This window comes from Triplophysa rosa, linkage group LG5 (assembly GCF_024868665.1).
Source record: "Triplophysa rosa linkage group LG5, Trosa_1v2, whole genome shotgun sequence".
Taxonomy (NCBI): domain Eukaryota; kingdom Metazoa; phylum Chordata; class Actinopteri; order Cypriniformes; family Nemacheilidae; genus Triplophysa; species Triplophysa rosa.
This window is the reverse complement of record NC_079894.1, coordinates 27,898,611-27,923,883: the sequence shown is the minus strand read 5'-3', so window position 1 is coordinate 27,923,883 and position 25,273 is coordinate 27,898,611. Positions and strand designations below refer to the sequence as shown.

General features: G+C 38.8%; 2 protein-coding genes across 2 annotated transcripts; one reads left to right on the top strand and one right to left on the bottom strand.

Annotated features, from left to right (window-relative positions):
* The first annotated feature begins 13,990 nt into the window (after window positions 1-13,990).
* On the top strand, window positions 13,991-16,663 carry fzd8b (frizzled class receptor 8b). Its single transcript, XM_057332945.1, has one exon. It carries the CDS (start codon window positions 14,012-14,014, stop codon window positions 15,755-15,757), a length of 1,746 nt encoding a protein of 581 aa, XP_057188928.1. The 5' UTR covers window positions 13,991-14,011; the 3' UTR covers window positions 15,758-16,663.
* A 967-nt stretch (window positions 16,664-17,630) lies between these two features.
* On the bottom strand, window positions 17,631-24,962 carry LOC130554833 (E3 ubiquitin/ISG15 ligase TRIM25-like). The gene is made up of 6 exons (XM_057334703.1): window positions 24,396-24,962; window positions 24,188-24,283; window positions 23,873-24,106; window positions 23,551-23,698; window positions 23,410-23,469; window positions 17,631-18,166 (listed from the first exon to the last, which is right to left on the bottom strand). The coding sequence occupies exons 1-6, from the start codon at window positions 24,960-24,962 to the stop codon at window positions 17,631-17,633; spliced, it is 1,641 nt and encodes a 546-aa protein (XP_057190686.1).
* Between the last annotated feature and the right edge of the window lie 311 nt (window positions 24,963-25,273).

Genomic DNA, 25,273 nt, shown 5'->3' with positions numbered 1-25,273 from the left:
AGTGTTAAAGCTCACGTCTACATGTTATGTCTCTTTTGTAAAGCATGTCGTTCATGTACGGTATATTTACATTGATATAACTTGACGCGCCCATGTGCAATCATAGCCCTGTCGGAAGGGCGCCACACTACTTGCACTGCAGCTAATAAAGGTGTCAGGTTTCAGATGTATGCTGATCATAAAATATTTAAATTAGTCAAGCCGATTTACACAGTAGGTACAGAAGTACATAGATATAATTACATCAATAAAAACTGCCTGGAATTGTAACACAAAACACTGTAATTTATCTCAGTAGGTTGCACACTGATGACACTTAACTGAACGTTTATGTTTATAGTAGGCCTAAGCCTAAACAGTGTGTATAGGTAAGAATATTTATGGTACCTATAGTAAAAAAAATTGTCTAGAGAAAACGTTTTGTACATTCTGTATTTTCTTATTTTATGTGAAAAGTTTATGGCAAATACATAAAATGTAACCTTGAAATTAAATGTTTGGGCAACAGAAACAATGACAGAAATAAGAACTATTGCCTAAAGAAAAAAAACTTAATTGAAAACACCAAACAGTACGAACATAATAAAATTCACTGTGGAAATTACAAATAATTTTTAAAATCGTAAAATCACAGAAAATCCATGAACATTATAAATTAATCAAGGTGAAAGATTATACAAATTGCAGTCAAACAGGCAGTAAACATAAAAAAAATGTATGAAGTCCTTATTATTTTATTTGCTGTCTCAAGTGACACATTTTTTTATGCATGGCAATGATGTTGAGCTTTTGGGTATAAGCAATAGGAATAGTACAATGGGTTGCAAAATTGGCCATGATTATCACAGAATTCCAGCACTTAAGTGCTATGGCAGTGGTCACCAATTTCTGGGCATCAGGCCGAACCAGAGCTGATTCTGTCACTCTTCAGGAGCATGGGTATAAGACATGGAGACAAAACAAGCTGATCTTAGCATAGAAGCCACTCACATGTGTAAAAAGTTTGAGTTTGGTTGAGGTGACTTCTGCAGCATAAACGTGCACCACCACACTAGTTAATTTGGATAATGTATGGCTAAAGAATCATTCTAAAAACTTGAGGCGCAACACATAAATGCTAAATTTACAATACTTGGTATTTAATGCTAAACTTACATCACATGACAGCAGTTTGAAGTTATGGCTGCACTCAGTGACTTTGATTGGAGGTAGCTGGGTGGGTGTTGTGGGGAGTGGGGGGGCTTGTTGGTTGTGGTTCGGGGCGTTTCATTTGTTGGGACTGTGTGGGTCTGGTCTGGTTGGTCTTGTTTTGTGGTCGATGTCGGACAACAGAGGAATAAAGTTAATTATGCCATTACTACTTTTCCCTGGTTGTTCCTCTGTTGTCTGTTGTTGATCGCGGAATGGGACCGGGTTGGACCTGCACGGTTTCGGCGGGTGGGGCTTCCTGGGTCGCGGCTCGTGGGCTCTCCCTATTCTTTGTGGACGTTGCTCGGTGGCTTTGGTCGGGGTCACTGAGTGCAGCCATGACACGTCAGAGGAGATCTGGCCCTCCCGGCTGAGCCTGGTTTCTCCCGAGGTTTTTTTTTCTCCATTATTCATCATTGGAGTTTGGGTTCCTCGCCACAGCAGAGCAGTGCAGTGTTGGCTTGCTCACCGGGAGACTGCATTTATTTATTTATTCATTTCTTTATTAGATATTTATTATAATGATCTTGCTTGGTCTATAAACACCATGCACTGTGCTGTGTTTTACCTTTCTGTGTTTTTCTAATTTGCTCCTGTAAAGCTGCTTTGGAACAATGCACATTGTGAAAAGCGCTATATAAATAAAATTGAATTGAATTGAATTGAATTAAAAATTGTATGACGTCTTACCCTTGTGTCACTGAATTTGCTTAAACTATTAATAACAAACCAAAGTCAGACCTGCAGCTGTCAAACTATTTTGACCATATATCCTTCAATTCCATTTGTTGGTCTCAATTGGTGTTGACTGGGGAATCTTTGACTCATGTTTTTGGTTGTTAGGCTGAGCCACACCGCCCCCTAATGGTTGGGGAAATCACAATGAAAGGAGTTTTTTAAATCACTAATACAGTACTTAATTTAAGATGAAACTCTAAATCAATAAATACATTTTCCGTAACAAAAATACTACTTACGGCCTCTTTTTTACTATGAATTAACTTTTCTATTTTATTCTCTTTTATATTTACTGCAGTATATCTTTGTTCTATGTTTGTCCTTTATTATATGTTTATTGCTTTTCTACCCCATCTGCAAAATATATTTTTTACAGGTACATAGGCTACTGAATGACAATAAAGATATTGAATCTGATAAGGGTGGTGTATAAATTAGCAACCTAATTAACAACTTAACTTAGCTGAAGCAAGTTCGCAGACGATAATGATCAAAATTAAGAACAGAAAATGTACAGTCAGCCTGTCATTGTGTAAGACTCCTATATCAGAATGATCAGAATCAGTTCTTGTAGAACACTGAAGAGGTTTATTCGGCAATAACAACCGACTGGATGCATTATCCTGCGGCTAGTAATTATCACATGAGAAAATAATTATTAAATAATTATTATAAATAAATATAACTCAACTTTATTTATATAGCGCTTTTACAATTTTCATTGTTACAAAGCAGCTGTACATGAGACATATTGACTATAAGCAAAATAATTAAAGTTGTACCTGCAGAAACAAGAAAAGGTTGAAAACACAGAAGACAGACATACCCACATACAAAACACTCCACACACACAATATGCACACGTACTAACACACATAGACAGAGACACACACACACACACACACAAGTACGCACACACAAGTACGCACACACACACGCTCAGTGAGAGCACACATTTAGGATAAAGGAGAGAGAAGCACAGGTCAAATATAACAGACTATAAATTCCTATGTCACGACTGTGGCAGAAGAGAAGAACCCAAGCGCAGGCAGGCAGAGAAGGGGTTAAACAAGACTTTATTATAAAAAACAGAAACAAATACCCTCGATGGGGGAAAAACGAAACTAAGAAATCTGTATAATCAAAACAAAGACTTCCCACGTGGGGGCAAAATGAAAAGACAGAAACAACAAAAACCTAACTAGAAAACCACGACCAAAAACATATTAGGGGAAAAACACGGGCAAGGCAAAGTACTCACATAACATGACAAACAAACCGGGTAAACAGCACATCCACATGTAATCCACCAACACAAGACAAAGAAACAAGAGGGTATATATAGGAAAGACAAACGAGGGATAATTAACACAGGGCAGGTGTGGGACATTAAACACTCAGGGAAAGATCACAAGGAAACGAGATGGAGGGAAACAGAGACGAGACACTGGAGAGAACGTATATTATTGTCAAAAGGACAATAATATGTTTCTCTCCACACATAACCAAAGGCTTTGCCATGGCTCTGCTACAGGACCAAGAAAGACATGACTTAAATGAAGCAGAGCCATGACATTCCTATATGCAATATTAATTAAGTAAAACTTTAAAATTCTAAAGCAGCCCCCCCGGCCAGGCAGATGTGCAAAAACAGTATGCAAACGGTGGCGAGGAACCCAAAACTCTAATCGAGAAAAAAAACCTCAGGAGAACCCAGGCCCAACCAGGGGATTCCAGTTCCCCTCTGGCAAAAGCTGCTGCCTCTGCACAAGCTCCAGAGAACTTGCACAACAAGGCTAAATAAAATAAATAAACTTAATAATAAAATAAATTATAGTTTAAGATTATCATTAATAATCTAATAGCATTTGAAGTTTGTGGTGAAGACATGTCAAGAGACCGCGTCCTTCTTTATCCAGCTCTATCATCTCAGCTCTTGTCAGGTCCCCACTTCCCATTCTCCGCTCTACCATCAGGTCAGGCCATGAACTGCATCCTGCTCGCTGTGGTAACCTTGGAACAATGAGACAAGACTGGCTGAGAGTAGAGTACTGTTCTGTACTCTTTGATGCAACAAGTACATCAGTTGTGTTTTTGGTTCCGGTTGATCTAACTAATGCAGCCTAAACCCTCAGAAGATTTATATTATGGAAGAGTAGTGTATGCAAGATTAAAAAGATGCGTCTTTAGTCTAGATTTAAACTGACAGAGTGTGTCTGCCTCCCGGACAGTGCAGGGAAGACTATTCCAAAGTTTAGGCGCTAGATAGGAAAAGGATCTACCACCTGCACTTGATTTTGAAATTCTAGGTATTACCAACTGACAGGACGCCTGAGAGCGTAATGCACGTGAAGGACTGTAATACAAAAGGAGTTCATTCAAGTACTGAGGAGCTAAACCATGTAAGGCTTTATAGGTAATAAGCAAGATTTTAAAGTTAACGCGATGCTTTATAGGTAACCAGTGCAAGGTTGACAGAACCGGGCTAATATGTTCATACTTTTTTGTACGTGTAAGAACTCGAGCTGCCGCGTTTTGGACCAATTGGAGTTTTTGTAATAAGCCTGCAGGGCAACCACCTAACAGTGCATTACAGTAGTCTAGTCTTGATGTCATGAATGCATGAATTAACTTCTCTGCATCTGACATTGACAGCATATGACGTAGTTTAGATATATTCTTAAGATGGAAAAACGCAATTTTACAGGTGTTGGCGACGTGGCTCTCAAATGACAGATTACTATCGAATAGAACGCCAAGATTCTTTGCTGACGACGAGGGTTTTATGGAACATCCGTCAATAGTTAAACAGTATTCTTGGTTGTTACTTATAGCAGTTTTCGGTCCAATAAGTAACACTTCCGTTTTGTCCGAGTTCAGTAATAAAAAGTTGTTACTCATCCAGTTTTTTATATCGACTATGCATTCCATTATTCGATGGAACTGCTGTGTTTCATGAGGCTTCGAGGAAATATAAAGTTGAGTATCATCAGCATAACAGTGAAAGCTAACTCCGTGTCGCTTTATTATATCTCCTAGAGGTAGCATGTATAATGCGAAGAGCAGAGGCCCTAAGACTGAGCCCTGTGGTACACCGTACTGGACTTGCGATTTGCGTGACACCTCATTGTTTATTGCTACAAATTGAAAACGGTCGGATAAATAAGATTTAAACCATTTCAAAGCTATTCCCTTAATGCCGACATAATTTTCGAGTCTATGTAGGAGTGTGCTGTGGTCAATGGTATCGAATGCAGCACTAAGGTCTAGCAGCACCAATAACGAGATACAACCTCGGTCAGACGCCAATAGCAGATCATTTGTAACTCTGATCAAAGCAGTCTCTGTACTGTGACATGCTCTAAATCCAGACTGGAATTCTTCATTGATGTCATTCCTTTGGAGGAAGGAGCATAATTGAGTTGAAACTACTTTTTCCAGAACTTTAGATATGAAAGGTAGATTCGATATAGGCCTGTAGTTCCTTAGTTCTCTAGGGTCGAGTTGGGGTTTTTTGACAAGGGGCCTTATAACAGCCACCTTATATGCTTTAGGCACATGTCCTAATGTCAGAGATGAGTTAATAATACCAAGAAGAGGATCTATAATTTCTGGGAGCATCTCTTTCAGTAGATTTGTAGGTATAGGGTCTAGTATGCATGTTGTTGATTTAGATGATCTAATAATTTTAGACAGCTCATCTTGATCTACGGTATAAAATAATTGCATTTTCTCCTTAAGGGCGCTGTAGTTAGTTTGTTCAGCGGGTTTCACTTCTGATTGCATTGTTATAATTTTTTCTCTAATATCTTGGATTTTATATGTGAAGTAGTTCATAAATTCATCACTGCTATGCTGATATACAGGATCAGAAGTCACTGACGATTTATTTTTTGTTAATTTAGCCACCGTGTTAAATAAAAACCTAGGATTGTGCTGGTTTTCTTCTATTAGTGATGAAAAGTAGGCGGATCTAGAAGTTTTTAGGGCTTTCCTGTATTTTCGAATACTATCCTTCCATGCTGTACGAAATACCTCTAATTTAGTTTTCTTAAAGTTGCGCTCCATTTTTCGGGCCGCTTTCTTTAGAGCCTGAGTGTGTTCATTATACCACGGTGTGGGGCTGACATTTTTAATCTTCTTTAAACGTAGTGGAGCAACTTTGTCTAGCGTTACCGAGAAGGTGGAATTAAAATTTTCAGTGGTAATGTCAAGATCTTCAACGTTATTTCTCATGATTTGAGACAATTCGGGCAGATTATCGAGAAACGCTATATAACTAAATATTGATTAAATATGTCTAAGCTCATCTGTTAAAAATCCAAACCTTCCATGAGAAAAAAAACTTCCAGGTAAACCCACAACCCCAATACTGTATATGGTGGCATTGCACAGTCCTGCATACAATTTCTGTTCATTTTCAATGTCTTTACATATTGAAAATAACAAAAAATATAAAAAGTAGAAATAGCTTAAAAGTGTAATAATGGTCAATAATACATTATAACTAAAGAAATAATAATTCTCAAGGGTTAGGCTATAGAATCATGTTGAACCGTGTAAATGTACATTTTTATATAGTATATCAATGAACATTATAGTATACATAACGGAAAATGTAGTCAGCCTGTCATTATATTTTAAAACAAACAATAGTACACAACGGATTATCGATAGTATACAGAATGATATCATTAAAATACATTACGAAATGATATATATACAAGATAGTATAAGTCATGGAATAGTTATACATGATAGTATACATAAGTGTGATGGTTTTGCTTTAGTTGAAAACTGTTTTATTTAAACATTATTTAAACTATTATTTGCTAGATCTTTCATTGTGATTTTCCAGTCATTAGGGGGCGGTGTGGCTCAGCCGCGTGACGTCATCTAATGCCGTTCTTTCTCTCGCCTCTGAGCTTTCAAGTGCACAAGTTAGTTTTGCAAGGGGTTTATCGCGAAAGTAGTAGCAAAAGTCAAGGCAGGAAGATTTGAAACAGCAGTGACAGGTTTGAGAGGTTGTGGATGCCTATTTGTTGTTGCAATTCAAATCTGAATCTAGGAAAACGTGTAAATATGTGCTATGCATTTGTATCTGCCAATGTATTTGGTAAATGCCAGTTTACACATTTGTGACTATTTTTCTGCAACTTCAAATTCAGAAGACAGATTTGTGAGTTTTGTCCACGAGTGCAAATCTCAACATTCAACTTCAGTTTTTTATTTTACAAGTTTTCACATTGGGGCTGTGGTACATTTTAGTGTACAGGTACAAATACTTACTTTACAAGTTCACAAATTAAAATCTACATGCTCTCAAGTTTTGCTACTGAAATACCTTCATAGGCCCAGTTTTATAAGAGAGAGAGCAGGTGTGCTTGTTTAAAATGGTACATACATCAACAGGAAAGAGCACTGTAAAGTGTACAATAAATCACTAAAAGTGTTGTTTATTAACACACATCTGGCTGTCACTTGCAGGAGCATGTTTTCCACCCCTTGATATGATAGGAAAGCCCAGGTGCCAAAAATAGAAAATAATTCCAAAGTGTTGTCCTCTAAAGTCAGACCCTCGATATAATCATATGTATAACTTTCATCTTTTGTTTTTTGTTTTCAGTTAACCTTCCTGGACAGAATAAGATGGAATATGCACAAGATCTAGACAATAGACTAAAATGAATTCTATTAAAGCTGTCATATACACTGCAATGTTTGAAACAATTGCTTCTTTTTTTGAAGATGTATGCTGAAGGTGGCCAGTAATTCAGGAACATGCTTTGTGACTGTGACGATGAACTTTGTACACATTAGGGAAATGGGTAAATCACTTGAGAGTGAAACGTGTCACTCAAACAGAAACAAAATAAACCATTGCTCATGTTTTATTGTTGGACATAAATAATTGAATTTGAAATAAATGGTTGTATAAAATGTAAAGAACATTAAGACAACTATGTAAAACTTATTTTCTTGCTGAGGTGAACATCTCAGAAGTACTGTGAAGATGTTGGTGTCATTATTTACCTGACTCAAATATGAATTTAAATAACTTCAATTAATGAATTTAGAATCTTATTCCATCCACTTCAACCTTTATCACTATTAAACACAAGCATCTTCAGTAGGCCACAGTTATCTGTGTGAGAGCGTGTTTGTGTTAGCCAAGTGCCAGATAACTAGTGCTTGTCTGTCTCATGGTTTACAATAGGTTAACATTAGTCCTTATTAGCACCACAATACAACTTTACAAATACACAAACATCTGCTAACAATTAGTGTGAGGTGGTGGTCAACCAGTGATTATGGGCCTCATTAAGAGGGGAGGTGAATCTCATTATCTGTGTTTAGAGTCCTGACGATATAGATTAGTGTTGAGCAGTGTGACTCAAGCCTTGCCCCTCAAACACACGCACACACACACACACACACACACACACACACACACACAGACCACACAGGGGGTTAATGAGTTCTGAATACACAACTCTATTTGACAATACGTCAGGCATCATTCAATCAAACCCTAGAGAAAACATCCATATCATTATATAATGGGTTAATTTCATTATTCTAATGTCTTTAAATGTTATTTCACTTCTTGGGTACTTGGCGCATAACGTGTCCATGACTTTTTTGCTCAACATCAATGGTTTAGGTTTAAATTCCTATGAAGCTGTAAAGGAATGTGTGTATATTAGGAGCTTTTACATTCAGTAGTTCCTTTTGAACTGCACTGTTGTGACAATGTAAAAAATATATAAATAGGTGAATATAATTCGTGTAGTTTCTTAAAATAATGAGGTTTAAGAACTACATGCACATTAATAAAGTTAAAGTGTGTGGCACTTAGTCCATTGTCCAGTATGCTTAACATTTTTACAACGGTTTTACAACATTAAGTGTATAACCTTTATCATTAATCAAACATATTGACATACAAAAACTTAGTTAATATGTATCAAACTGTGTGTATTAAGATGTGCAATATTTCAGTCACTACTATACAATATTGGTGATATTACATTTACCATCATTAGTTCTCCCTGTTTACACTGTTAGTTTATTTATTTATTGAGTCAATTGTTTATTTATCTTATTATTAATAATCATTTGTGTTACAGATAAATCTTTTATGGAAACACCTATATTTAAAAAAATCCATTACTTCAGTAATGCAAAGAAATAATGTTCAGAAAAAATTAAATAATGGAAGAGGGAAAGGCTGGAAAAAATGTAGCACCTTATTATCACTTAATAATTTAACACTTCCAGTTATTTCCAGTCTCATTAGCAACTGTTGGAACTTTGTTTAGCACTTCCCGTAGTATTGTCTCCTCAAGAATCTCTTCATTGTTTTCCTCACTTTTGTAAGTGGCTTTGAATAAAAGCATCTGTTAAACACTTTGTAAATGGATTTGTGAATGGATTTTGTGTGATGGTGTGTGGGGGTTGTAATTCAGGGTTTGAGTGTGTTTTGACTGACCTTTTCCATATTTATATTTCCCTAAAAACAGTCTTACATTACCCTGTCCATCTTAAACTGAGGTCACACACACCCTCATGCAGAAAAAGTGTTTTTATCCTCATCCTTTGAAATTATTATTTGACAACTTCACCAAATTACTAATTTGTGTTGAATAAGGCGCACCGTCTGACAGATTAATAAATGTAGGCACTAAGAAAAGTTTGAATACAAATCCATCATCCGGAATACACATATTAGAACATATTTAAACCAAGCCATTTGATGTAAAGATGGGTTTGTCTGAGCAGAGCGCCAGCGAGACGCTATCACTCCGGACACCAAAAGAACCCAAAGCCTGTTATCTCTTTTGTTTGTATAGAATCAATAAAACCCAAGCTACAGAATTTACTTTAAATGATGAGTTGCCAGCAATAATCACATAATGTTGTTTTCTCTTCTATTTTATAGCCTATAGGGAACTGGCCCAACTGGTAGTATGTACAACAAAATTGCCGTGGTATTAGATTCCCATGTGATCTCATTTTTACTGACATAATCAGAATAGGCCAAAAGATCAATCAGTCAATGCAATTGATTTCTAATGTGCTCAATCTGGAACAATCAACAACCCCCTTCATGTCAACGTTGGTTGGGTATGTTTGAAATGCCATCCTTGCAGTACACATCGTACAGCACTTTTCTGTATAGCCTATACATGGAATATCTGGACAGCATACATGATACTGGGTTCACGATACAATTATATTGAAATTATTTTAAACAAAACCAAACAAATGAAAATGAAATTTAAATAACCTATTTATTTCCAAAACATTAACAATGTTCAAAAACATTTGTTGTACATACTTGTTAGAGAACTGACAGCATTCAAAGGCTTAATTCAACCTTCTGTATGCAGACTAATACGAAAATGTACGAAAGCTTAAAGAGAGACCTTATTAATGCAATAATATAATTTAACAAAAAAACGTTATATATGAATAGCTCTAAGAGACATAGCTATCTCAAAAGTTGTATTGCAATATAATGTGTCATATATTGTTACACTCTTAATATATCCCATAGTGCAATTTGTTCAACCTAACTTAGGATGTAAGCAAATGTTTTAAATGTTATTGTGCGTAACAAATAATGCATAATAATAAATAATAGTGATTATTAATTTAAATTGTTAATAGAAATAGTGATTATTATACAAACAAAATATCCAAAATCATTTTACAAAAATAACTGATGGCAAAATGCTGTGATTAGGAATAAAGCAACACGTTTAATAAAATCTTCTCAACTGCACTTTTAGACTACTTGTAACTGCTTGTTAAAGACACTAACATAACATTAACAAATTTCAACACATTCTCTGACTGCTTCTATCTTTTATCTGTGGAAGGGGAAATAATGATGTAAGATGTTTATTGCTCCGATTAAGCAGACACATTCACAGATTCTTATTCCATGCCATTTAACAGGCTTTAGAAAGTGACGAAGAGAGACTGAGACAGAAAGCATAAAGACTATTGTGGGGACTGTCTGAATCTGGTGCCTAATTATGTCTTTTGAGACCAGCACAAGAGGAGCGAGACTGAAAGCAGGAAGAGGGAGAGAAAGAATACAGGAGGGGAAATGGAAGGCCTCGAAGAGTCTGAGAGACATGAGGTCTTAAACCAAAGCTGAATGAAAGAAAAACTAAACATACGTAAGAATGGAGTGTATGGGTGGGGTGGTGGAGGCTGAATCAACCAAAGGAGTAAGAAAAGCCACTGAGAGGAAGGAAAGAAAACTAAATACACAAGAGAAGACAAGAGGCATTTCAGTTGTAAAGCACGCACTGTATTACAAAAAGACGCACAACGCACAGCTCTGAATATGTCATTCAGAGGTTAAGTGTGACTGCAACAGTTATTTTTAAAGACAATATTTTTTATTCATTCATGAAATGCTTTTATCCAATGAAACATACAAAATGATTAACGCAGTATGCAGGAATTCCATTATGAGCACACTCTTTTTCTATGTCTTGGCTAAATCTGCAGTGTTTACCGGCTGATTGGATTTCTCTCCTCAGACCTGCACAAATGGCAAACCTTCATGAGTGGTCCATGTCATGCCTCCTTGGGCCGAGGACGGACTGAGCCCCTGGTTCACCAAGTTCAGTCGTCTGGATGCACAGTCTCAGTTCTGCAGGTGTAGAGGCATGTACACACACACAGTACAGCACAAACAGAGGGGTTGACGCAGATCCAATTGATATCTAATGTAATCTTTGTCGTGAGATGTCCCGTACTGGATTTTGATCTGTAATAAAAGATACAGAAATAAATTTAACAAACCAATAATTTCGTGTTACAGCCAGACAAATGTTTTCTTTGTATTATATAAATAGATGTCAAGTCATTTGAGTACATTCCACTGCAGGCTTTGTTTGTATTTTCTCAGGATGTTTGGGGTCCCTGCGCGTTGTGGTCGGGTCAAAAGTGGAAGCAGCAAATTTGAGTTCCGCTCGGATTGAATGAAGAGGACAAAACAGACCAGAGTGATAAGAAAACGTGACGGAGTAAAAGATCACAATCAAAGTGTAAGGAAACTTTGAACTTTTCATGTTTGACCTTTTCTGTTTGGAAAAACCATAACAGTGTGTGCGTGTGACTCAGACTAGACTGCCAGGTGCCGTCTGGGTGGGCTTGTTGCCATGCTGAGGAATCTGGTGAATGCATTTGAGAAAGGTGAAGGGTGTATGAAGACTCTGACAGGGGCAAACATAATGCTTGATCATTTGTGCCGAATGTGGAACTGAGCCAAAGGTTGTGTGTGTGTGAAAGTTTTTGGATGGGTCACAGTCTAAAATAAAGATGATGCGTAGGTGTCATTTAGCCCTTTTTTCAGAGCCAGATTTGACTTATGACATAAGCATGTACTGTTGTTGGGCACAAGGACTGATTTCAATAAATGTAGTGAAAAATATAAAAATGGGTGTCTTTTTTGCTAAAGTTGTATTGTTATGGAATACCTAAAATGGGTTTTTGTATAGAATGTGATGGCAAGTGTAGAGGGAATGAGAGAGAGAGAGAGAGAGAGAGAGAGAGAGAGAGAGAGCGAGAGAGAGAGAGAGAGAGAGAGAGATTGCCTTGACATCTTATAGTGTGACAACATGCCCCACAAAAGGCCAGTGTGTGCTCAATAATCTTTTTTTAGGAAAAAGCTCAAGACAATGTTCAACAGGAACACTTGTGAGAAAATGATCAATCAAGAAAAATTTACTGAAATAAGAAATCTTATCTTAAATGATCAAACTTGTTTTTGACTTAGATCAACTAAGCAGATCTGAATGGTCGAATCCAGTGTGTAAGTGTGCGTTTGTATAAACTGTATCCGCGCCTCACAGGAAAGCAATGCAATTCACACACACACACCACCCAGCTTGTGGCAGTCTGTTCGGTAATTACCTCCTGCCGATCACATCCCGCTGAGGCGCTGAACGGAACATCAGCGTCAAACAGAGCGAACAAGCGCACAGCGCTCTGCCTTCCGCGCATGCGTAGCAATAGCGCTGAGCAGCGTTCTGCTTTCCAGGCATGTGTAAAAACAGCACACGCTCGCTGGAGGACAAACCACGCGTGTCTGAATGCGTTTTGTGCTTCTGTCCATGGCAATACATGCACCTACCTCAAGCCCAAAACGAATTTTGGACACTCACTTAAACCACACAAAAAAACAAATTGCATTGCAATAATAATTAAGTGGTATATACAATCTATCTATTTTCTTAAACTTATACCTCTTGTATGCAGTATCTTAAAAAGTTTTTGAATGGATGAAATTATGGTAAACAGTAGGCTATAACAGCGCCTTTAATGCCTCCTATATATTTTAGGGCTTGGCAATGTAAACTGCTGCATGGATTTAGTCATTTGGATTACTGGTAAAAAAGTTGCGTTTTATTGGTGTAGTATTTTTTTAGCTTTTTGAATATCTGACGTACCGAGCCCCCTTATTAAATCTATTTAAATGTAGCCAAAATGTATAATTGCATTACTCTCAAAAGATGATATTCTGGAGAGATCAGAACAATCTAAACATGCCGTGATACTTGTTTACAGCTATAATCTCGATGTTTGGACATAGGGTGGGAGGTAAACACAAATAAATTACTTAAGACATACAAACCGTAGGCAGCGCAAACATTTACTCAATGCAACCCGGGGGATGCTTGATTCAATTATGGTGATGCCCCGCCCCTAAGGTGAGACGATTGGGCAGTGCGAGAACGGGGCGTGACACGGAGACCCTCTGTATTAATACACAGACGCTCCAATATTTGACAGTCGCGCCAATTTATGAGTAAAAGCAAACTGGTGCAAGCCAATGTTTTTGTCAGCTTGTATATACAGTTGAAGAGTCAAATTATTTAGTTAAGACACTAAAAGTTACATTACACTGTAGTGCAGACATACGATCTAGGCGAGCATGCACCTGTTTAGGGCCAAACTATCCAATAGATAGGGGATGACTCCGTTTTAACAGGACTGCTCACATGCATCCGATTCCTGCTTTATTCAGAGGATCGGGAGGTGCGCGCAACTGTGACCAAGGATGGACTTGCCTGCACGCTGGCTTTCTTTCGCCATCTGCGCCCTGCTATCGTGGAGCTCTGTACGCGCTCGAGAGCCTGTCTGTCAGGAGATTTCGGTGCCGTTATGTAGAGGGATCGGCTACAACTACACGTACATGCCCAACCAATTCAACCACGACACACAGGACGAGGCTGGACTGGAGGTTCACCAGTTCTGGCCGCTCGTGGAGATCCAGTGTTCTCCGGACCTGCGCTTCTTTCTTTGCAGCCTTTACACGCCCATCTGCCTTGAGGACTACAAGAAGCCACTGCCGCCGTGCAGGAGCGTGTGTGAACGGGCGAAAGCAGGGTGCGCGCCTTTAATGCGCCAGTACGGTTTCCCGTGGCCGGACCGAATGAGGTGCGACTTACTGCCCGTGCAGGGGGATCTAAATACTTTGTGCATGGACTACAACAGGAATGATGTTACCACAGCTTCACCGGCTGCTGCAAAGCCAACGAGGCACCTGGGAAAACCAAACAACAGGAGGAATAAAAGCAATAATGGACGCGCACCGGGTGGCCAACACATATCAGGGTCGTCTACATTTGACCCGGAATGTCACTGTCGGGAACCTATGGTGACGGTGAGCAGTGACCGGAATCCTCTGTTCAATCGGGTGAAAACGGGACAGATTCCGAATTGCGCCATGCCGTGCCACAACCCGTACATTTCTCAGGAGGAGAGGACCTTCGCCACATTTTGGATAGGAGTGTGGTCGGTTCTGTGTTTCGTGTCAACGTTTGCCACCATGGCCACGTTTCTGATCGACATGGAGAGGTTTAAATATCCCGAACGTCCGATAATCTTCCTGTCCACCTGTTATATGTTCGTGTCCGCCGGCTACATCATCAGACTCATCGCTGGACACGAAAGAGTCGCGTGCAACCAAGACTACGAGGTGGATCATATTCGCTACGAAACTACAGGTCCCGCGTTATGCACCCTGGTGTTTCTGTTAATCTACTTTTTTGGGATGGCGAGCTCCATCTGGTGGGTCATTCTTACATTTACGTGGTTCCTCGCGGCTGGGATGAAGTGGAGCAACGAAGCTATTGCGCGGTACTCGCAGTATTTCCACTTGGCGGCGTGGCTCATTCCGAGTGTTAAGTGCATCACTGCGCTTGCGCTGAGCTCTGTGGACGGGGACTCGGTCGCGGGTATTTGCTACGTAGGCAACCAAAATTTGGATAATTTGCGGGGATTTGTGCTTGCGCCACTGGTGATTTATCTTTTGATGGGAACCGTGTTTTTACTGGCCGGGTTTGTGTCTATGTTTCGGATACGGAGTGTCATTAAACAAGGAGGCACGAAGGCGGACAAACTGGAGAGACTGATGGTCAGGATAGGCATATTTACGGTGCTGTACACGGTCCTCGCCACTGTTATCGTGTCCTGTTATGTTTACGAACTGTACAATCGCGAGGCGTGGGAAAACGCGCTTGCTTGTTCCTGTGCGTCAGAGAAAAGCGCGCAGAGACCGGATTATGCCGTGTTAATGCTTAAATACTTTTTGTGCCTTTTGCTTGGTATCACGTCCGGTGCGTGGACGTGGTCCTGCAAAACTCTTGACTCGTGGCGCGCTCTGTGCGCGCACCGCTGCGACGGCGGTAGGGGCACGAGCGGGTCGGTTTACAGTGAGGCCAGCACGAGACTCACTTGGAGGTCGGGCACCGCAAGCTCGGTTTTGTTCCCTCCAAAAGAAATGCCACTATCACGGGTGTAATGACAACAGAACAAACGAACTTTTAAAATGAGTTTTATCAAATTTGCCGTCATGCAGCCGAGAACGCCCATCTATCGTGCTGTGAAGGATGTGCCTTAAAAAGTCATACGGGTTTATGTATTTATGAAGGTGTTATGATTATAACGACGTTTAAATTTGTACAATTTTGTGTATTTATCGCTTTGACAAATGCTATTTTAACATTAAAACCCGACTTGAAATATTATTAAAGGCATTTTCTATTACAGATGTTTTATGCTATGGCTGGGTTGAAGAATCTGAGATTACAGTGACTGTGGTGTCATTTATCATGATACATGATTTGTTCAGTTTTGTTTCAGCCATCATGCCAGCTGAATTCTGTCAATTCAGCAAAATAATTATAAAGGCATTCAATTTTCTTAGGTAAATTGTTAAACGGAAATGCCAAACATAGCCTACTTATGATCATAGATTTTTCACTGTAAGTGTATAATGTTAAATAATTATATGGCAAGCAATTATTTTTTAACATACATCTACACCTATACGTTAATGTAAAGCCTCTGTGAAGAGAACTTTGTAGCTTTAAACAGTTAAATCATCTACAATGATGTAGTGGTAATAAGAGAAATTCCAGTTAATTATTTTGTTTTCATTTATTAATATTTTACCATATACATGATATTTATATGTTTCAAATATGTGACCATGCCTGTGAAAACAAGTATTTTTGTGATTTACTGTTTTCTACATTAAACCATGCTACAAAATGTACAGAACATTCCCTTGAAAATATAACACTGAATCTCAAAGATTAAAATCATAGTGAAATTAATGATTGAAATCAAACTTTCATAATTAGATTATGAGACATTAGCCTAGTTTTCACAGACAGGGTCACATTTATATTTATCATAAATGATATCAAGAGATTTATCAGGGACTGTTTAACAGTGTCTTTTTTATGTTTTGTATACATACAATAAAACACAATTGAAAATCAAGCTAAAAAATAAATAAGAATGTTATGAATCTTTCATAAAGGTTATATGAAGAATTTAACTTGATGTTGCTTAGTGCAGGGGTTTTCAAACTTTATGATGCCAAGGACCCCCAGTCGGAAACAATTTCACTTTGAGTCCCAAAAAATAAACTATACTTAGAAAAACTCACTAGAAAGATTCAAATATAAACAATTCTGGAAACTATCAATAGCAAAAAAAGCAGATAAACACTGTGGACTTTTATCATTTTTCTGGGGGACCCCTTGTAACCTTCTGGTGGCCCCCTGGGGGTCCCCGGACCCCAGTTTGAAAACCCCTGGCTTAGCATAAATATATAAACATGCAAAACACATGACCTAACTTGTACAGATGTTTGTTTATATTCTTACTTTTTCAGTATTTCAGTACAATTTAATATCTCTTAGGGATGTGACAATATTATCGATATCATGTTATCGCAATAGCAAAATTGTCTCAATACTATCGTGGTCACATGACTGTATGAAACGATAGGTCTTCCGGGCCTAACATAGAGAATGTTAGAAAAAATTATAGATGTATACCTTTGGCAAGGTCCATCTGGTGCAATTATTTTATTTTATAAAACGGATTTTTAGGTAATTTCACCCATCTCATACTATAACTCATATCTCTAAGCAACAGTTATGATTCGAGGATAAAGAAAAGAGGATACTTATGCCACGTTTCCAAGTCATCTTTTGTCATTTTAAATATTGCAATAAATTTCAAATCAAACGTACCATGGACTTTCTACCCAGGTATTATCGTACAGTGAGATTTTGATATTGTTACATCCCTAATATCTCTAGTTTTACAGTATTACATGTGTATTGATTGCAAAACAGAAAAATAGCTATATGCATGATCTATGTTGGTACATAACACAGTTTCACTGTTGAGTCCTTATTTATCCCAAACCCAGGATAGAGAGGTTGAGTGAATGTGGTGTGGACTCTGTGGATGAGGGTCATTGTGTCAGCGACGCTGTAGAAGGACAGAATTCCTGCACTGTGATCCACATACACTCCTATTCTAGAAGAACTTGAGGCTACAGGGACATTAGTATTTTTGTTATTGTGACTGAATATGTATCCAGAGGGAGAACAGAACAATCTCCAGGAATGATCATAATATCCAAATTTACACTCTTGGCCTCTTCCCTTTCTGCTGATGTCCTTGTATGACATTGCTATACCCACCCCTGCACTCCCACTCCATTCAACCTCCCAGTAACAGCATCCACACACACTCTCTCTACACAACACTTGAGGCCAGCAGTCAAATCTGTCTGAATGATCGGGATACTGCTGGACTGTGTCAGTACAGGTAGCCACTGTGTTTCCATCAGACAGACAGAGATGTTTATGCACTGCGTCTGAATCCAGAGTATAAAGATGAAAATCTGAGGGAGATGAAACATGAAGTTTGCATTTTAGTAGTAAAACCTGAAACTGAAATACTTTCACAGCATTAAAGTTGAAGTGTCATATCTGCACCAGCAGCATTTCCAAACAAAAATTCCTAAAATATTGTGTTATTCAGTAAAATCCATATTTATTTCCTCTCATATCATTCCAAATCTGCATGCTAAACACAAGGAGAATTGTACAGAATTTTTATGTAACTTAAAGATTAAATTTTTTTTTTTTAAATAATTGTTCATTTTTCATTCTTTCTATTTAAAGATGGGATAACACACACCGTTTCTGCCAATCTCATATTAATCTTACCTATACAGTACTATTGCATACATCGTATCTTCAAAGAGTATTTAGTTTGATCAAATTTATAAAAGAGAGATGCAGCTGGCCAATTATTTCTGGAGCTGCTGGAGGCAGGCAGGGGGATGGAACTACAGCAGAGCACACAATACATCATCGCATTATCCCTTCATGTTGTTTATATTATGCACGAACGCGCCGATTGCCAACAAAACACAAACATATGACTTAGTTTGACTTACAGCATGCAGTTCATGTCAGGCATGTTTTAGCGCTGCATGGGACCGCGACATCTATCAATTTAAAAAATCCAGCGTTATATCTATGGCAAGAGCAACGAGCTGCAGCTGCAGGCCCACAGTGCAGCCAATCTTGACGCAGCGCAGACAATCTTGATAAGTGGGCAATGTTCCCCCTAATTTTTCATGTGTCTGAGCATACACACAAATTCCCTGAGAATTCCTTGGACCACTGTGAGCAACATCAGACGTGCACACTGTGGCGACACCAGTATCACACCTGTCCAAAACCTAATATTATAACAATTTACATGGTTTATTAAAAGAGTCAAATTACAGCAGTAATATCCGATTACTTTTAATATAAGTGATTTGGCCCACTTACAATGAAAAAGACAAAAATCTTGTTTTTCATAAGCTGTGTATGTACTAGGCATGTGCCGGTATCAAATTTCCATGCTGTGATTAATTAAGTTTTCGTCGCGGTAAACGGTATTATCGCAGTATTCAATTCTATGAGAAATGCAGGTTGAAAATATAAACCAACTTCAGTGTTTTCCTCTTGATAACAACTTTATTTTAAATAATAAATAGAACCTCAAACATTTAAATACAAATAAATATAAATAAAACAACACACAGTAATGATGTATAAAGTGAGTTTATTCAAACAGAATAAAGTGCAAACTACAAAAGAACAACTTTTGTTAACTGCTTTTAAATATACGTCTGTACAACGCTAGTACTACAATTCATATTATTATTATTATTATTGTTTGAATAACAAGCCAAGTCAGTGTGTTAACTATTATAGCAAGCTAAACATTTATAAACAGCAAATTCACTCGCACTTTGTGACAGTGTATGACTTTATTGCGTTCCATCAACGTATAATTAAAATAATTATTCTGCCACAGTCAAATTTCATTACTCGGCTTACTTTTAACCCAAAATATTTCCAAACCTCAGACTTCACCCTTTTAGAAGGGGGACAAATCGTCGGCAGCGTTCCTCCTTCCGCCATGCTTCCTCTCCGTGTGGTACTGTTTACGTCAGAGTGCGCACGCGTCCTTTGCTCAGCAGCGCGCGCACGCACACGCACACGCACACATAGGCATCTCCACATGGGGAATTGGATTGTTTAGATCAGAGTGCGCATTCCTACGCAGCATACACGCAGTGTACTTTTATCCGGTTAATGAAAAATAAACAAATACGCGTTCTAAAAATCAAAACGCTGATCTATACATTTTCGCGGTATTTTAAAGTGCCCGCGATAACAACATCGCGCGACTCCATTGCCGAATATCGGCACATGTCTAGTATGTACATCAGAAAAAGAAAAGTGACCAGCTGTATAGTTAAAGATACACGTCAACAATTTTACAGTAAAGTAGGTCCACTTTAGACAGCTTCTCTGCCTGAATTTTAGTCTGCAGCTGTTCAGAGGAAGTCCATCTCTAGGCTTAGGCTGTGAGGGTCCAGGTGCACAGAGAGAACTGCTGCCACTTCTGGGTCCAGGTCTGCACACTGGGACTCCAGCTAGAGCAGGAAACCCACCAGCAGACAGAACAGACAAGGAGGGATAAAATTAACACACAAAAACCTGAGATCATAACAAGTTACTTGTAATCTTGTACATTAATATTAATTAATATCCACAAATGAAAATTCTTAACAAATGACACTAGAATAAGCACAAATCTGATTGGGGACTTAAATTTCACCTTATTTTTCCCGTCTGTCCTTCTCACTTCTCCAGTGGTTGTAGACTTTGTCCAGGTTGATGGCCCCGTCTGCTTCTTGCTTTGACTTTATCATCAGCTGGTCAAAGCAAGTCAAAGCTGGTATCATTGCTTTGACTATAACATCAGCTGGTCCAAATGTGCCACTTCAAGACGATTTCTGGATGCTGTTTTGATATGATTCATCAAACTAAAGCCTCTTTCACAATCTGCACTGGATGCTTGAAATGTAGCACAAATATCCACAAGCTGTGAGATCTCTTATTGCTCCTCACATCTAAGTGCTGCAGCCACCATATCTCAGAATGTGCTGATTGACCTTTGTTTCAGTTTTTGCTTCACTATGTACTTGAATTCAGCATATTCACTTTTAATGGCCTCCATAGAATGTGGGTGGTGGAGAATGGCCTCATACTTCTTTGCCAGTGTAGCAATGTCTGTTGATCCATACTCAAAACTGATGTCTGAGCTCAATGCTTCAATGTCAAATGCAGACCACTCCTTTAATTCATCCTCTGGAAAACGAGCATCCAAGTGATCACAGAGTTTACGAATAAAAAGAGTAATCTCACCGGTATTTCTGGCATCAGCTGATGAGGTCCTCATCACCTCTTTGACACGGTCACTCCACTGAACATCCTTTTCATCGTTCAAGTATTGGGAACGCAACTTCTCAATCTTTGCTCTTGCAAAGCAGTGTCCTTCCATCACAGTCAGGTTGCGTCTTTGAAAAGAAAGGCAGAGTTGTGCCAGCTCGCCCAAAACATCTCCCAGAGCAGTGAGAGTAACCTTGAACTTTGAATCTCTCAGCTTTTTGTAGCAGTACATTGCCACTGGATCTCTGTTATCACTGGATTCTCTCTTGCAGTATTCTTCAAGCACAGTGTAGTTCCTCAGAACAGCATTCACAGCTTTGTGCACCCAGTGGCGTAACTTTGTTTTGAAAAGTGGTGGGGACAAAGACGACACAAACAATACTTTAATAAATTGTTTTTGTAAGAACTCGTTGGGAATATTCATGAACATCACAAGCGCGAAACATGTAGGTGACTCCTCTAGAAAACAGTATAAAAACATTCAAGGACAAACATTCAAGTATACAGGGGAAACAGATGGAAAATAATATCTTTAAAAAAATCTTATTTTCACTAATTACTATGGGCATTGCCTGATAGGCTACAAATATACAACAAACTTTCTAAATTTTGTTTTGAACTCATGAAACTACAAAGTTGTGACTTTTTCCATTCATTGGAGTTTTTTATCAAGTATTAAAATGTAATTAATTTTGCAATAGGCGATAGCAACTGCATGTCGAGAACAATAAGGACGAATATATAGCACCAAAGTGCAATTAAGCGCAAAATGTTTGGTACATGTATGACTTGAACAGCCATTTTCAAATATTTTCATCATTTTATTAAAAATAAATACCTTTACAATCTGATATGTGATAGGGAAAAAGTTCAGCAAAGAGCAGTCGCGAACCCACGACGACATGAAGGAGATAACACTTGTTTTACGCTCTACGCCAGGGGAGCATTTAAGTTTCGTTTGCCTTTCTTACATTTTGTCTATTCCAATCTGAAACTGATGGGCGGAGTTATTATAAATAGCTTCTGCTTACAACTTGCACGGTAAATATACGCTCCGTATTTTTTATTTCTTACAATAAGTGGTGGGGACAAAATTGACTTTGGCAAAAAGTGGTGGGGACATGACTCACCCATCCACCCGCAAATTACGCCTATGTGTGCACCGACAGCCATCGCACTTCTCTCAGAGGCCTGAATGATAGTGTATCCTCATCGAGAATCTTTGCTAGGTCCTCCATTTTGCCCCTCTTCACAGTGGACCGAGTGAAAGTGGAATATACAGTTCTAAGAAGAGTTTCCACATCTCGCATCAAAGGCACATCTTTCCAGGCATCATCAATGCCCAAGTCCTCTCTATGGGCCACGCAATGTTGTTCCGTTAGGTGTGGTATTTGCCGCTTTAATAAAGCTGCAACTCCGTTGTGCTTTCCTAGCATTACTGAGGTGCCATCGGAGGTCAGCATCACCATTCTCTGCAAGTCCAGTCCATGCTTGGAGTAAAACTGAGTGATTGCCTGCACAATATCGTGAGCAGTGCATGCTGTCCGCTATACTGTTTTATAGTTGACGTCATTTTATTTATTGACCTGCAATAATGTACCGATCCCCATTCCCATCTTGCGTCTTCGTACAATTCCAACAGCATTCAAATGACTTTTCTGCTGAATGTGATGCTTGAGGTAGTCCAACTTCCATTCAGTCCACATTTTTCCCTCCGAAAACTCGCTTGCTACTTTGGCTTCGCAGCATGTTTTGCAGAGCAGCCCTTTCTCGCTCGAAAAAGAAAAAATCTCATCCAGTTTCACCTCTTGTTCTTCTGTTTGCACATACTCCGACAGCCATTCCATCTTAAAAGAACCGCATTTTTTTTTTACTTTGGCTTGGTGAGTGGATGTGCCACTGCCCGTTCGTTTCGCCATAGTAAAGGGTTAGCTAGCTTAACTTCGCCGCCGCACCGTCAGCTATACGCTAAACTGCTAAACAGCGGCTCGTACGCATAAAGTGCTGTTAATGACATTGATGGGCTGCGTAAGTAAATACGTGTGAGCCGCATCATGTCATTGGCTGGACAATCATTGTTTTACTGTAGTTACCATTTGTTGTCACCTGTCACTCACTGAGTTGCATTGCAAAATGGTACAGAATAAATTGTTATGCGTTTATTTTATTTACAGTTCAGGTTGGATTTTATTTTATGCGCTGCATAGATTTGCTGTGCGCGGAGAACGCGGGAGCAGTGCGCGATTGCGCAAGCGCGCAGCTTAGAGGGAACATTGATACATAGCATGTTATCCTGCCTTTAAGTTTAATGTGTAATTGTAATTATACAATATTCAACACTTACACTGTAAGAACTCGTCCCTGGTGTTTGGTTCAGCAGAGAGAATTATTCTGAATGACTTCACTAAAGAAACCAACATGTATTAAACATTCATTTTAAAGACAAACAAGCACATCTAATTTTAATTTATATCCATTCATTTACCTCTGGTAGACATCTTTATCTCTTTATAAAAATCCTCAAATTTCTCTCGTAGAAGAGAGACAGATTTTTCCATCTCATCAAAAGAGAGGACAGAACTGGAAGTGCTGGTGTAAGGTGATTCAGGGGGTACAGAGAATGATTGGAAACTCTACACATAAAAAAACACATTATCAATAGACACATAATTAAAAATGTGTAAATAACAACAACAAAATTATGATCTTTATTCCCATTCACATAAAATCCTAACAACATTGTAAAAAGCATCAAACTTCATTAAAGAGCTTGTGGTAGAATTCATAAATGATAAGATTGTTGTTACCTGGAGGAAACAGATGTGATGTTCTGTGTGTGAAAGCTGCTCCATCTCATCATGTCTCCTCCTCAGATCATCGATCTCCTGCTCCCGTTCCTTCAAGAGTCCTTCAGCTCGACTCACTGCAGTCTTTTCCTGATCTCTGATCAGCTGTATCACCTCAGAGCGTCTTCTCTCAATGGAGCGGATCAGTTCAGTAAAGATCCTCTCAGTGTCCTCCACTGCTGTCTGTGCAGAGCGCTGTTACCACACATAGAAAGAATCAGTAGAATAAGAACATTCACACAGATTTGACTGGTTCTGGAAAGCGCCACAACACACCTCGTGAGCATCCACAGCCTCTCTTAGCTCCTGAACCTCCTTTTGTTTCTCTTGGATTCTCGTCTGTGATTTGCGGTGCATCTCTGCATTCTGCTTCTTATAGATAAACAAAGATAAATTAATTATACAACACCTAGAAATACCTATACATAAGTGCAATGAAATATAAAACTCATGCAAATACATTTTTCATTTTCTTTCATCATACCTCTTTGTCTGCTCTCTCTGCTGCAGCTGGTACAGTGTCATGGTTTTTGTGCTCGTCCATCGTACACAGCAAACAAACACATTTCTGATCAGTTTGACAGAAAACCTCCAGCAGTCTGTCGTGTTGAGAGTAGATCATCTTCTGAAGTCGTCCAGTGGCATCGGTCACTTTATGCCTCTTACTGGAGCTAAAAACCTCATGACACTCGAAATGAGTTTGACAGTAGGATTCCAGACACACCAGGCAAGATTTGACAGCTTTGCGTTTCCTCCCAATGCAAACGTCACACTCCGCATCTCCAGGTCCTCTACACACCTCTGTGGTCTTTAGCTTCTCCAATGTCTCAGCAAGCACCACGTTCTTTCCTAAAGCAGGTCTTGGAGTGAAGGTCTGTCTGCACTGAGGGCAGCTATAAACTCTCTTCTGATCCTCCTGATTCCAGCAGTCTGTAATACAGCTCATACAAAAACTGTGTCCACAGTTAATAGTCACTGGATCCTTCAGTAGATCCAGACAGATTGAACATGTGAACTGATCCTGAGTCACTGAAATATTGGTTTCTGCCATTTTACTGTATGTACAAGGAGACAGAAAAAAGTTTATCAACAATTAACGTTAGAATTCATTTCGTGGCTTACATGGTAACAGGTTATCTTGAGCCACTTGCAGTCTTGTGACTTTCCGACGTGGTACACAAAACAGCTCAGCAGAATTATATTAAGCTAAAATAATTAGCAAAAGAAAGTAAAACTAAACACTAGAGGGTTCTTCTCTCGCAAAACTGTCGAGCCCGGTAGTTACAGTATTATCCACCGTGCAAACTATTTCTGTCGTATTATGATTTATCAATTGATCTGTCAATTTAAGTTTACTGTTGA

What these genes read in the sequence shown, in the direction of transcription:
- fzd8b (XM_057332945.1), top strand. Translation starts at nt 14,012, where the DNA reads ATGGACTTGCCTGCACGCTGGCTTTCTTTCGCCATCTGCGCCCTGCTA.
- LOC130554833 (XM_057334703.1), bottom strand. Translation starts at nt 24,962, where the DNA reads ATGGCAGAAACCAATATTTCAGTGACTCAGGATCAGTTCACATGTTCA. An exon ending in CAGAGAGAGCAGACAAAGAG is followed by an intron (nt 24,284 to 24,395) that starts GTATGATGAAAG and finishes TTTATCTATAAG; the next exon opens with AAGCAGAATGCAGAGATGCA. An exon ending in CAGGGACGAGTTCTTACAGT is followed by an intron (nt 18,167 to 23,409) that starts GTAAGTGTTGAA and finishes CATCTCCCTCAG; the next exon opens with ATTTTCATCTTTATACTCTG.